The sequence below is a fragment of the Aethalodelphis obliquidens genome, unplaced genomic scaffold, assembly GCF_003676395.1.
Source record: "Aethalodelphis obliquidens isolate GAN/ISIS:26980383/991018 unplaced genomic scaffold, ASM367639v1 scaffold2, whole genome shotgun sequence".
Lineage (NCBI taxonomy): Eukaryota > Metazoa > Chordata > Mammalia > Artiodactyla > Delphinidae > Aethalodelphis > Aethalodelphis obliquidens.
In genome coordinates this window covers 35,710,462-35,725,378 of record NW_020837946.1, presented here as the reverse complement: position 1 = coordinate 35,725,378, position 14,917 = coordinate 35,710,462, and the positions used below count along the sequence as shown (strand labels likewise).

General features: G+C 37.1%; 1 protein-coding gene across 3 annotated transcripts in view; it reads right to left on the bottom strand.

The window, feature by feature from the left end:
* Positions 1-14,917, bottom strand: part of SATB2 (SATB homeobox 2) — a 192,176-nt gene that overhangs the window by 96,759 nt on the left and 80,500 nt on the right. For all 3 annotated transcript variants that reach the window (XM_027124972.1, XM_027124950.1, XM_027124960.1), the window contains exon 6: positions 3,905-4,007. In XM_027124972.1, the coding sequence (XP_026980773.1) occupies positions 3,905-4,007 (103 nt within the window). The remainder of the gene's footprint in view (positions 1-3,904; positions 4,008-14,917) is intronic.

The following is a 14,917-nucleotide window of genomic DNA, read 5'->3' as shown; positions in this document are numbered from 1 at the left end:
GAATTAACACTAATGTTAACTCAAATATGTCTGTGTCAACTATGATTGCCTTTGAAATTAAAGGAAAAAGGTAAACAGAATGTGCTTTGCTGTGATCACTGGGGAAAATAACGTTAACATGCTAAGCCAAACCAACTTAGGACTTTTTAAAGAATAAGTGTAAATAGTTTAGCTATAATAACAACAAATTCAAAAAATGCACATTAAAATGTTTACTTCAAGATTTAGACAATTCCATTTGTATATAGTCTTTACATTTGTTTTTAATGATATCAAATTATTGATTATTCATTTTTCTCATATTTATTTAAGCATTAACTATAGAATTTGCAATCTGATCTTTTTTTCCTAAAACCTTTCAGTAGACTTTTATTTTTGCCAGGTTTTAGTCATGTTTACTTTGATCTTTCAGAGTATATAATTATTTTACTGTTTATTTCTATGAGAAGAGAAAAAAAATTTGACCTAGGAGATCTATATGTGGCAATTTGTAACAGAATCACATAGCTTATGTTTGGGAAATCATGGTTTTGATTAAGAAGCAACCATTTAGTTCCCACTGTTTTATTAAAACAGACATTAGCAGATAATAGGAAACATATTTAACAATGTAGCCTGCATTTAGTTTGAGACATCAGTAAGCTAGCTTGAGATTTTCTTCTATACTGAACATCAGCAATGATTCATGTAAACTGGTAACTATGGAATGGAAACAAGGTGGGGGAGGGGAGACAAGGAAAGACAGAGAACTCTGACTTCTGCGCTCTGGGGAAGAGCCCTAAGGTAGAATTCTGGTTTTGCTACTTTATTTCCAGATTTGAAATTCACTACTTTTTTTGAAAATGGATAGACACAAATAGAAATCTTACAAACAAAATCATTGCTTTCTCATGAGAAATGGATTCTACTAGATAGGAACTCCCACAGTGACATCTATTCACAGCATAAAGCTTGTAAGGACTGAAATGTTCCTGAATAGGTCCAACACTTCCTTTTCTCTGAAGGTGGAAAGTTAATAAAATGCACTTCTCTGGGGTGTTTATTTTCTCTACACCATTATACCTGTCATGAATGCTTTGTTTTTCCTCCCACTCCCTTGGTTGATGAATCAACACCACTTGAACTGTTTTATGGCAGCTTGTGTTTACTTCACACATACCTTAACCTTCCCTTTTCTCCTCCTAGTGACACACACACATGCACACACACACTTTTTAACAGCAATGACTAGCTCCATCTCTTTGAATAGCATGTGTACACAGCAGCTGGCCGCCTCTTCAGGTGTGGATCCTTGACCTCCTGATTGAAATCAAGGTCTCAGTCTGCTTTTATGGCACTTAAAGATTTAACTGTGCATTTACTATCTTGAAGAAAAAAATAGAGCTTGAAGAATTGACTTGCTAAGAAAGAAAGGAGAAAAGTAGAAGACATAAGTGTTAATGTGTGTGTGAACAGATATATACACACACAGACCACACACACACACACACACACACACACACACACACACACACACACAGATTCTGTAGTGGCGATTCTGAAAACACTAGAGTGAAGAGTTTCCAGTCTTTTTGAATCTGGAATTATACTCCAGACTATTAAAAGAGAACGCTCTCTTCCTTTCTCTTATAATAGCAAGTAAATTGGATCTAACAAATGACCTTGAAGCTGCGTGATTCTTTTGATTTTTAGGCAAAGAGGATATTGTTCAAGCACTTTAACAATCTGATTTTAAAGGGAAAACTTGGAGACAACACTTACAGAAAAGGAACACTTCCGAACCACACAATCATGTCTTATAATGAGAAGGAGTTATTCATCTTATCCTGTACAGGAGTTAATATTAATAACGTTGTAAAGCAAGTACCCAAGCCAGAAACTAGAGGGTCCTAAGAATTTTAGAATATGTTGAAAAGGAATGGATCTTAATTCAATTTTTAGTGAACTTAATTTCTCCTGGGTAGTTCAACAACTTGACTTTCCTTATAAATTGTATATTTAGCATAAAATGCTCTCATTCCTTTGTAATCAGAAATGTGCCACCAATACAAATAAAGCTCATTTTCTCAAAAGGTAACCTTGTAAACAAACTCCCAAATACTCAACAGCCAAGAGGCATTAGTTCCATACTGTCTCCCTAGAGGAAAACTACAGATAGTAAAAACAAATAAATTAATCCTTTACTTTTACCTGCCTACCATAAATTGTCATTTAACCCTCTCAACAGAGGCAGTGAACCATCAGCAAGTCTCTGAATTCCTATAATAAAGCATGATGAATGATGTCATAATCATGCAAAATATGAACTAGAAGAACCCTCAAACATCAACCTGTTCTGTTACCAAGCTATCCCCCAATCCCCTCAGGGGTTGGTAGCATTTGAATTGAATAGCATTTGAAGTGGGGTGAGAACGACAGAATTTTTCCAGCATTGAAAAATTTGCAAAGGCAAAATATCACATATATTTAAAGGGCTGGATGGCCTAAATAGCATGCCATTTATTATATGAGAATGGTGTATTCAGGACCAGATATAATTCTATATGTAATATATTGCTGCTAGTAGAATTACTACCATTAATTATTGTTACAATATTATAGCTATTGTTTATTAAGAGATTACTTTGTGCCAGTATTAACATATTTAGTCCTCACAGCTAGCCAGTGACTTACTTTTATTACTTCCAATTTTCAGATAAGGAGATTGAGTCTTGGTGAAGTTAAATAATTTGTTCAGGCTCACACAGCTAGTAAACAGAAGACAAAGATTTGAATACAAGTCCTCCTGACTGCAGAGTCCCTTTGCTTAAACCACTGTTCTGGAATTGTCTCCAAATAAACACAACATCAAAACTCCATTTCTGACCAAAGATTTCCTGATACCACACAGTCATTTCAATTTGATAATTGGTACTTAAACTATAAGTGCTGATTTAACCTAGAATGACTGCTTTTTTCATTAATAAATTAATGAAAATGATTTATTGATTGAGCTTTTTAAATAGACATGCCTCTCTGAAGTATACAACTTCAAAATATTTTTAAAGATCTCAGCCTTCACAAGCATCTCTTGTGAAAACTACACACTTCATATATTATGCTAAGAATTTTACTTTAGTTCTAACACCATCTTAGTTTTAAGGGAGCCAATCTGGATCTCTTGATGAAAATATTAAGAATCTTATCTTGCACCCCAATGTTCATAGCAGCACTATTTACAACAGTCAAGACATGGAAGCAACTTAAGTGTCCATCAACGGATGAATAGATAAAGATGTGGTATATACATACAACAGAATATTACTCAGCCACAGAAAAGCAATGAAATATTGCCATTTGCAGCAACATGGATGGACCTAGAGATCATCATACTGACTGAAGTCAGACAGAGAAAGACAAATATTATATGATATCACTTATATGTGGAATCTTGAAAAAATAATGCAAGTGAACTTATTTACAAAACAGAAACAGAATCACAGACATAGAAAACAAACCTGTGGTTGCCAAAGGAGAAGGGGGCAGATAAATTAGGAGTATGGAATTAACAGATAAACACCACTATATATAAAATAGATAAATAACAAGGCTTTCCTGTATGGCACAGGGAACTATATTCAATATCTTATAATAACCTAAAATGGAAAAGAATCTGAATAAAATATACATATATATATACACATATATATATACATGTATAACTGAATCACTTTGCTATATACCTGAAACTAACACAATATTGTAAACCAACTATACTTCAATTAAAAAAAAGAATCCTACCTTTATAAAAAAGTGTATAAAATTTTATTAAAAATTGTATCTAAATTAGCATAAATTCCCAAGAATCAACAACTCCTTGACCTAAAAAACTGAAAATAGGCTTCAAAAATAAAAGTCAGTTTACCTTTAATCTTCTTGTACTTCTTATACCATCTCCCAAACTCCTGGCACTTGGTTGCTGACACGTTGGCATAATATGTGCTATTTACAATGGATGAAATCATACTCTGTAAAGAAAAAAAAAATAGTTATTTTTCCATAAATATGAGTATTCCTTTTCACGGACAAGAAAGGGCACATTATAGTCCATACCAACCTCCTCTGTCTTTTAAATTTGAAGCAGTCACCCTCCTGCAAACTAAACTATTAAATATGATTAACGAAACTTACTATCCCTTTAACTTGTACAATGACAGTGCATTCTCCATAAAACCAACCCTGGAGCAATGTCAAAGATGGAGGGGGCAGGACACACAGATTGAATGCAAAGGGAAAGAACACTTGTGATTTAGGAACCCGAGCAAAAGGTGAGATCAGATGCTCCTGCATCTGTAATCCAAATAATGCCTCTCAGATGTTTCTGTTCCGCTTCCAACTGCAACAAGCTTACACAGCCAAGAGTCTGAGAACATCCGTGCTACACGCTACAGAACAACATTTAGGGAGATAAGTTAAATTAATATAATTTATAGAAACGTGTCATTAGCACTTGTGTGAAAATCACCAAATGAAAAAATTAACAGTGCTATTTTAGAGCAGGGGAAGCTAAACATAACACTTGTTCTGTGTTTCAAGCAAAAATGCATCAAAGCTAAAACTTTGTTTAAGTACCTGATTCCTTCTTGCTCTTCATATTCCTCTCTCTCCTCAGCTCAACCCTTTAGCTGATTTGTTTGAAATTGCAATTAACAGGAAAGAGAAAGGGAGCATAACCTAGCTTACCACTGAAAAAATTAAAAATTATAACTGCACACTTTGAATTCAATTTCATACAGAGATATGTTTTCAGTCAATATGGCATGTTTGGACCAACATTCGTGGCAGCTGTTAACTTATACCTGAATGACTGTGATAGTACATGTGTATGTTTTATACATAGATTTTATTTCTGCAAATTCTGTCTAAAAACAAATGGACATAAACGAGTCAAGAGATCCAAATGACCTACGTAAGGCTTTATATCCTGCCTTGAAATCTCATCTTTCTTAAAAAAGTTTTCCCCAGATACGGAACAGTTGAGGGAAATCTTGGAACTTCTAATGTCATTTCGACAAAGTAGCCAAGATAAAAAGGAAAACAATAAATCAAGGCACTGACAAGTTATTTAGGTTCAAATGCCAGTAGACAGTCCTGCATAGACTCCCATTTAAGACAGTTTCCTCTGTAAGCCCACAGACTCCCTCTTTTTTAATCACTATGCAGTACTGATGGGGGAGGGAGGTCCTAATTCAATTCACAGAAACCTCTGGTTCTTTCTATATAGCAGATGGCTATCCTCCCTGCAGTTGCTGATCTCTAAATGACAATTCGGTTCTCTAAGGGGAGATAGTAAGGAGAACTCTTTTAATCTGAGGATCTGAACACAGCCCTAGAACACAAAGAGCCAGTATCACCTGGGTGTATCACAGAACTTGGAGCCTTGCCTGCTGCCCTAGAGGATCAATGGAATCCTAATCTTCCTGAGGCAGGGTTCTGTTTTTGTATGTTATTAACAGAGGAGTAAAGAAGACTCTTGGCTAGCTGGGCTAGTTCCTTCCCTCTCTGGGCTGAGCTTTTCTCTCTGTCCCAGTTTGTGAGATCCTCGAGGACAGTGTCTGTTTCTTTTTTTTTCTCTCCCTTGTGTCTAACACAGTTCTGATGTGGGATATCTGAGTCACTGAAATATAACAGATGAAAAGGGACAAAGATGAAATTTAAAAATGCCAAACTGAAATGTCAAAATAATGAAAAATTTAACATGAAAGCAGCCTAATAACAGATGCACCAGCTACGCTGGTTTATGTGAATAACTGCAAATGTACTTGTCATCTTTCTACGTTGTTTGTATGAATGTTACCCTCTGGAAAGGCATAAGATACATAGCCATGGCAGAAGCCAGAGCTAAACCTTCTATCACAAAGTGATCTAGAAAGCAGATTAAAATGGGAAGTGTTTTAAGTACTGCCTGGAGCTGCCCCTCAACTCTTCCTGGCCCATAAGACCGGGACCCAAATCCATATTACTCTGGTCTCAGATAATCCACATTTCCCCCAGTCCCTGGACTTCCTACTTTGTCTTTGCTCCAGATGCATCATCATTAACACTCTTGTGTTAGTGGCGAGTGTCAATCTATGTGGCAAGAAAATGAGTATCTGGGCTTCTGCTGGTTTCATCACCAGATGGTCTTACACTAGAGTCGGTTCACACTCATTTAAAAAGGAGTTGGTAACCACTCTTATTCAACATAGTTTTGGAAGTTTTAGCCCCAGCAATCAGAAAAGAAAAAGAAATAAAAGGAATCCAAATCAGAAAAGAAGAAGTAAAGCTGTCACTGTTTGCAGATGACATGATACTATACACAGATATACCTAAAGATGCTACCAGAAAACTACTAGAGCTAATCAATGAATTTGGTAAAGTAGCAGGATACAAAATTAATGCACAGAAATCTCTGGCATTCTTATACACTAGTGATGAAAAATCTGAAAGTGAAATTAAGAAAACACTCCCATTTACCATTGCAACAAAAAGAATAAAACCTCTAGGAATAAACCTACCTAAGGAGACAAAAGACCTGTATGCAGAAAACTATAAGACACTGATGAAAGAAATTAAAGATGATACAAATAGATGGAGAGATATACCATGTTCTTGGATTGGAAGAATCAACATTGTGAAAATGACTCTACTACCCAAAGCAATCTACAGATTCAATGCAATCCCTATCAAACTACCACTGGCATTTTTCACAGAACTAGAACAAAAAAATTCACAATTTGTATGGAAACACAGAAGACCCCAAATAACCAAAGCAATCTTGAGAAAGAAAAACGGAGCTGGAGGAATCAGGTTCCCTGACTTCAGACTACACTACAAAGCTACAGTAATCAAGACAGTATGGTACTGGCACAAAAACAGAAATATAGCTCAATAGAACAGGATAGAAAGCCCAGAGATAAACCCACACACATATGGTCAGCTTATCTTTGATAAAGGAGGCAAGAATATATGGTGGAGAAAAGACACCCTCTTCAATAAGAGGTGCTGGGAAAAGTGGACAGCTACGTGTAGAAGAATGAAATTAGAACACTCCCTAACACCATACACAAACATAAACTCAAAATGGATTAAGGACCTAAATGTAAGGCCAGACACTATCAAACTCTTAGAGGAAAACATAGGCAGAACACTCTATGACGTAAATCACAGCAAGATCCTTTTTGACCCACCTCCTAGAGAAATGGAAATAAAAACAAAAATAAACAAATGGGACCTAATGAAACTTCAAAGCTTTTGCACAGCGAAGGAAACCATAAACAAGACCAAAAGACAACCCTCAGAATGGGAGAAAATATTTGCAAATGAAGCAACTGACAAAGGATTAATCTCCAAAATTTACAAGCAGCTCATGCAGCTCAATAACAAAAAAACAAACAACCCAATCCAAAAATGGGCAGAAGACCTAAACAGACATTTCTCCGAAGAAGATATACAGACTGCCAACAAACACATGAAATAATTAATCATTAGAGAAATGCAAATCAAAAGTACAATGAGATATCATCTCACACCGGTCAGAATGGCCATCATCAAAAAATCTAGAAACAATAAATGCTGGAGAGGGTGTGGAGAAAAGGGGACCCTCTTGCAATGTTGGTGGGAATGTAAATTGATACAGCCATTATGGAGAACAGTATGGAGGTTCCTTAAAAAACTAAACATAGAACTACCATATGACCCATCCATCCCACTACTGGGCATATACCCTGAGAAAACCATAATTCAAAAAGAGTCATGTACCAAAATGTTCATTGCAGCTCTATTTGCAATAGCCAGGACATGGAAGCAACCTAAGTGTCCATCAACAGATGAGTGGATAAAGATGTGGCACATATATACAATGGAATATTACTCAGCCATAAAAAGAAACGAAATTGAGTTATTTGTAGTGAGGTGGATGGACCTAGAGTCTGTCATACAGAGCGAAGTAAGTCAGAAAGAGAAAAACAAATACTGTATGCTAACACATATATATGGAATCTAAGAAAAAAAAAAAGAAAAGGTCATGAAGAACCTAGGGGTAAGACGGGAATAAAGACACAGACCTACTAGAGCATGGACTTGAGGATATGGGGAGGGGGAAGGGTAAGCTGTGACAAAGTGAGAGAGTGGCATGGACATATATACACTACCAAACATAAAATAGATAGCTAGTGGGAAGCAGCCGCATAGCACAGGGAGATCAGCTAGGTGGTTTGTGACCACCTAGAGGGGTTGGATAGGGAGGGTGGGAGGGAGGGAGATGCAAGAGGGAAGAGATATGGGGACATATGTATATGTATAACTGATTCACTTTGTTATAAAGCAGAAACTAACACACCATTGTAAAGCAATTATACTCCAATAAAGATGTTAAAAAAATAAAAATAAAAAAAAATGATAAATAAAAAGGAGTTGGCATATGTGGTATATACACACAGAGGAATACCACTCAGCCATAAAAAAGAATGAAATCCTGACATTTGCAACAACATGGATGGACCTTGAAGGCATTATGCTAAGTGAAATAAATCAGAGAAACACAAATGCTGTATGATTTCACTCATGTGGTATCTTAAAAAAAAATAAAATGAAAACAAACTAATAGATACAGAGACCATATTAGTGGTTACCAGAGGGGAGGAGGGTTTTGGGGTAGCTGAAATTGGTGAAGGGGCTCAACTGTATGGTGTTGGATGGTAACTATACTTGTGGTGGTGATCATTTTGTAGTATACACAGATGTCAAACAGTAAATGCTGTACATCTGAAACTTATATAATAAAATAATAATAATAATAATAATTTAAAGGTAATAGGAAAAAAAAAGGAGTTGGCTACCCAAAGACTCAGTCAGATTTGCTCTCTTCCCCATATTTTATAAGTGAGTTTCTAACTCTGCTGACAACAGAACAAAAAATAAATAGGTTTAAGCTATGAACTGAGCAAAGGATCTGGGTAGCAAATAAAGACAGTTTCCTATAACATGAGAAACTTTAGTCACCAGAAATGCCTCTTCAAATTTGTGGCACCTTTTATTCATATTAACTCCCTGCAGGTCTTTACAGTTAGTTGATACTTAAAGTAGCTCTACGGATACAAATTTTTATAATTCAACCTGAGAGAGCTTTAAAAACAGAAGAGGTACATCTTGGGGATATTTAAGATGAAAGGTCATGTTATGTCTTACCATTACAGTTTCAATTATGAACATTTTCTAACCCTAAATTAGACTGCTGTATTCTCAAAGCCTGAGTCTGAACCACTAGGCCTCGCTAGAATACTCTGGACGCACACTACAAGGTCATCTTAATGCTATGTCAATTTACTTTTAAAACATCAAAACTTAATTCATTATAAACAAAATTGAAAGGGGCTAACACAGACCCCGCACATGCTGACTTTTACTCTACAAGTAATAGTGTTCTCCAGAGGTCCTGGAGCACAGAGAATCTGTATCTACCACATCGCATCCATTCTACAGCCACGTTTTAAAAATACAGTCATCCCTCCGTATCTGTATCCCTGGATGGTTCCTCATCCAGGGATTCAAACAACTGTGGATTGAAAATATTTGGGAAAAAAAATTCCAGAAAGTTCCAAAAAGCAAAACTTGAATTTTCTACACACACCCCAGCAATTATTATCATAGCATTTAATCTAGAGATGACTTGAAGTATATGGGAGGATGTGCGTACGTTATATGCAGGTACTATGTCATTTTATACAAGGGACTTGGGAATCTGAGGATTTTGGAATCCGCATGCAGGTCCTGAAACCAATCTCCTGGGATACCAAGGGATGACTGTACTTTAATATCACTGAAATTGGGATGCATCTTACAATCAGTAGCATCTTAGACCTGATGAGATACAGTTGCTGCAAAATGGGATGAGTAATAATTAAAATCTCTCCCACCTACCACCCTGCCAAAAAATATCTAATTTCCATTCACTGCTTTTTAAAATATGTATATAATTTTGTAGTCTACATTGCTCTTTTATGTTTTCCAATCATTCAAGAGCAACCATACAATTGGCCTTTTAGAATACCTCCATCTTTTTGATAAATGAACATGATATGAGTCACTTTTTCAATCCAGAATACAGCCACCTCCTCAGCATCCATGTTAATATAAAGTAATACTGATTCAAATAACCCAGAAGATATGTGTGCTGTTATTTTTAACACTTAAACAAAGGGACTATGTTTTATTAAATATGAATATTTATATTATAATTAAATAGGCTAATATTAAATGACTAATAATATTAAAATGACTTTGCATTTAGGAAGCACGCTTCACTTCTCATGGTGGTGGGATGTGAGAAAGAAAGGAGGATGATGTGTGCGATGGGCAATCGAGGCAGCCCCTCTCATACTTAGTCACAGCCATAAACAGCACACAGACAGTGACTGTAGCCAAAGCTATTTTATGAAAAATAGTACGTATTAAAATAAATAGGAAGGTTTAACATGTCTTCTTAACTACAGAAAAATTTTTGAAAGTTTCAGGCTTCTTTGTAATCAATCATGAAATTCTAAATATGAAGAATGTAGATGGGGGATAAAAATCTACGTTTCCTCATTTGCAGTCACTCTGACCCATCTGCCACTTATATTTAAAAGTTATTTTTTAATAAAATAAGGTTTTGAGGAATCAAAATATATCAGAATTAGTTACTGCAAAGCTTATTAGCTCATTTGAATTTGCTCTAAGCCAACTGCAAGAGAATATTATAGTATTGTTACTAATACTTATTACAGCTAAGTAGAAATTATAGCTAAGAAAAATAAATTTTCTGTTAGCTTCCTGAGACAAATTTTAAACTCACTTGTTTGTTTCTGACTAGCCCAGAGAAGAGATGTCACCTGTGATTATAAGTATGGTTGCATTTTTCAAACCAAGGGCTCAGAAACTCAGAATGAAGAAGCGTCTTGCCCAAAGTCAAATAGCATCAGGAAGCACCACAAAGAGACGCTACCACCAGGCCACACTGTTTCATGGGAAATGTTCATCACCATCTCCATCAGCTAGCACAAGCTCCAAGTGGATTCTGCAACCAATGCTTTAGACAAAGCAAGAAACAAGGTGACAAAAAATAAAACAAAAAGTTTCAGCCCCTTATATGAGTTAAGAAGTGTAGAATCAGAGAAAGCTAAGGAACCTAAAGGCAATTTAAAACTTAACAGAAAAAGCAAAACAATAAACACAGGTTAAGATGATTTGTACAATATACTTGGAAAGACAGAGATCTGAGCATCCCCTTTTCCTCCCCCCAAAAAAAGAAAGATAAAATAATTGTGTATCTCTCACCACTTTTCCTTTGGCTTAGTGAGATTTGTTTGAACAGCAAAATTATACTAAGAGTAGCTAAACTTCAGATGCATAATACACTCACTGTAAAAAAGAACATTTTAAAACCAAAGTGAATAGTTACATGGTCCATAGGTGAGAATGCCCTGTCTGAGCAAGAAGAAGGGTGAGAAGCTGGCATCTCACGGCCCCCCTTCCCACCTGAACACAGAGGACAGAGCATGATGCAGGCAATGAATGATATATGCATTCTTTGCTTGTTTTCAGCCTTGTCATTCTGCTTGGTAATACGTTAAATAACATATTAAACATGAGATCATAATGATACTCCAATTAAGGTTATAGGAAAGGGAAAAAAATAATTTGGAGGAATTACTTTATCATGAGAAATTAATGGTACTTGGCCACTTTCTACTGTCCCTTTCCATCCCCATTTCTGAGTTATACTATCAGAATGGAAAGCTTTTGCCATTCTGGTTGAAAGAAACACTTCCTCTGGGCTGATTCGAGAGCTCCTCCCCTAGGGGACTTGACGAATGGTTTGCTTGTCTGACAGGGGCACCCTCGTCTGTGAAAGGGGAATACTGATACCTGCCTCAGAGGCTGTAAGGATTCAGAGTTGGTGTGCATAGAAGGCCTAGCACAGAAGAGGTGGAGCCAGTGGACACCAGCTCTCTCCTCTCCAGGCAATCATTTCAGATGGTCGTCTCAATCACCCACTGGAAATTATTTAGAAGTTGTCACCTGTGAGCCCTCTTTGACGAGAGTTCATGAGGTTGGGCCATGATCTAAAACAACCTTGCATGAAAATAACTGAAATGGACAGCTGGCACCTCGTTCACACGGGACAGGATGCATCCCCACTACATCCGTGAATTTAAGATTAAACGAAATGAACAGTTGGCAACTGGTTAAGACAATACTGGTCCAGGCAGTCGATCAGCCACTTGTCTGTAGATGAGCGCATGATCAATTTGTTCTTTTCTATTGACCCAAGTGGCTGCTTGATTTCACTGCCTCATTATTTTGGCATATTGTACATTTAAGTTGTTCCTTTAATGATCCCCAAATGGGCAAGACTTGCCTAGGATGACAGAAATCATTATCTTACAATCTCTGTCTTTAAAAGACTATATAAACACTACATCACCATCATACTGGAAATCTAGTAACCTTTTCACAGTTCAAAAACTCCCATCAGTCATCTTGCTCCTCAAATATTTGGCAATAAAACCTCAACTAGGGGCATGGGACAGAGCTGTTTTAGAAACGTATCTGTATGCTAAGTGAAATGAGCCAGCACAAAAGGACAAATATTCTATGATTCTACTTCTATGAGACATCTAGAATAAGCAAATTCATAGAGACGCAACACAGAATAGAGGTTACCAGGGGCTGTTGGGGGAGAGAAGAATGGGTAATTATTGCTGAATGGTTACAGACCTTTTGTCTGGGGCGATGAAAAGTTTTGGAAATAGATCGGGGTGGGGGCAGGGGGGGTGATGGTCGTACAACATGTAAATGTAATTAATACCACTGAATTGTAAACTTAAAAACTGTAAACTTAAAACTTGTTAAAATGATAAATTTCATGTTATATATTTTTACCACAAAAAAAATTTTTAAAAGCATGTCTAGTGTCGCAGAGATAAAGTTAGGAGGGGAGGCAGGGGGACGCTGGAAGGTGCGCCTACATTTGCAAATTGCCATTCTATTGGATCATCCTAATAACCTATGAGGTGATCAAGGCTGGCACTGTTAGCTCTTCTTAGTTTAATGGATTGAAACCCTGAGGACCTGGGGTTTTGTCTTTTAACTCTTCCTTCAGTAAAAAAAATTAGTGAGCCACAGAAAGATGTGTTCATAATGTTTTCAAATTGGAACAGTTAGAGACCATTTTAATAAGGGAGACCTGGGTCTAAAGTATAGGAAATTAGGATGCTTGGGACAGACTATAGGCTGGAAGTGGTGACTCAGGGGGACATCAGAGGAAAAGGAAGAGGCTGTCAGCACTTAAACACATTTGGAAAGGTGAAATCAAAAATAAATACACAGACACACAAACACAACCTATACTTTCCAAGCACCTGGCCAGACAGAATACAGCTAAATCATGACTTCCCTCCCTTTAAATATATATGCCTCAGCCTACAATTGTTGCCCTTTTATGGACTTTTCCACTCTTTCCTTCTGTCTTCAAGGCTGCTCTTTTGAAATGTAGACCACTGGGATGTTCAAGAAAATATATACTAGCCACTGAATCATTCTTTTATGCAATTGCCCAACTTAAGTGAGGAAATACCTAATATGGTTTGGCTTGGGGGTAGTAAGGGAGAATTATGTTAAAAGCAGGCATCTTTTACTCATGAACTGAGAATATTTTAGATAGCCCAATAATCTACCATTCTGCTTTAAAGTAAGTAGTATTTGGTGCTCCACTTTCTTCTTCCTATACTGAAAGCTTCATCTCTCTCATCCTCACCACTGTACCCCCAGCCCATTGTAAAGTACCTGACTCCTAACTGGGACCCCACTAAAGCTGGTAAAATACATTTTTAAATTACTGTTTCACTGTCTCAGAACAAAAATTCATTCTTTTTCACACTGCACAGATTGAACAAAAATGTACGCACCTATTCTATGACAACCACCAACAAAATGAGTGAGCTTATCTCCACACCAAAAAGCAATCCAGCTATGCAATTTAAGTGAATAATCCGGAACGTTTCAGGGTAACAGCCATAGGATTAATTCAGGTGCCCACATTACATGCCCACGCTGGCTGAGAAGGACTCCCCCAGTGAGATGTTCCGTAATCACACAGCATACCGGAAGCCTCAATCAAATCTCCTCCATATCTAAGCAACAGAACTGAGCCCCCGTTTGATTGAAAATGTACTGGGCATCAACCACCAAAGTACTGTATTCACTGTTTCTCGTTCAAAACATTTTAGAGCTGCCAAGAACACTGGAAATAATAAAACTTTACATTTTATAAAACTTTCTAAAACATTTTAATATTGAATTTATTAAATTAATACATTAGAGAGCAGCGGCTCTCAACCAAGAGTGATTTTCCTCCCATCCAAGGACCCTTGGCGATGTCTGGAGACATTTTGGTTGTCACAGGGCGGGGGGTTTGGGTAGGGGGGATGCTACTGGCGTCTAGTGGATAGAGATCAGGGATGCTGCTAAACATCCCACAATACACAGGACCACAGGACATTCCCCCACCACTAAGAATATCCAGCCCCAAAGCTCAACTGGGCCAAAGTTAGAGTAACAACAACATGGAAGATATACATTGTGCTGAATGCTGAGAACACGGAGATAAGAGATGGCTTCTGCTATCTGGGCAGTTCAGTAAGGGACAAGAACTGGCAGATAACACTGACAACAGGCTGTGATAAGTGCTGTGACAGGGGTGTGTCCAAAAGGCTACTAAAAGCAGAAGAAGCAACTACTTTAATCAGAAGGTCAGGGTTCTTCACCAGCAGTGACTTTCCAGCTGGAATTTGAAAGATTTCCTAAAGCAGAAGAGAGTAGCGCAGGCTAGCCGAGAGAAATCGCAGAGCAAAAGCAA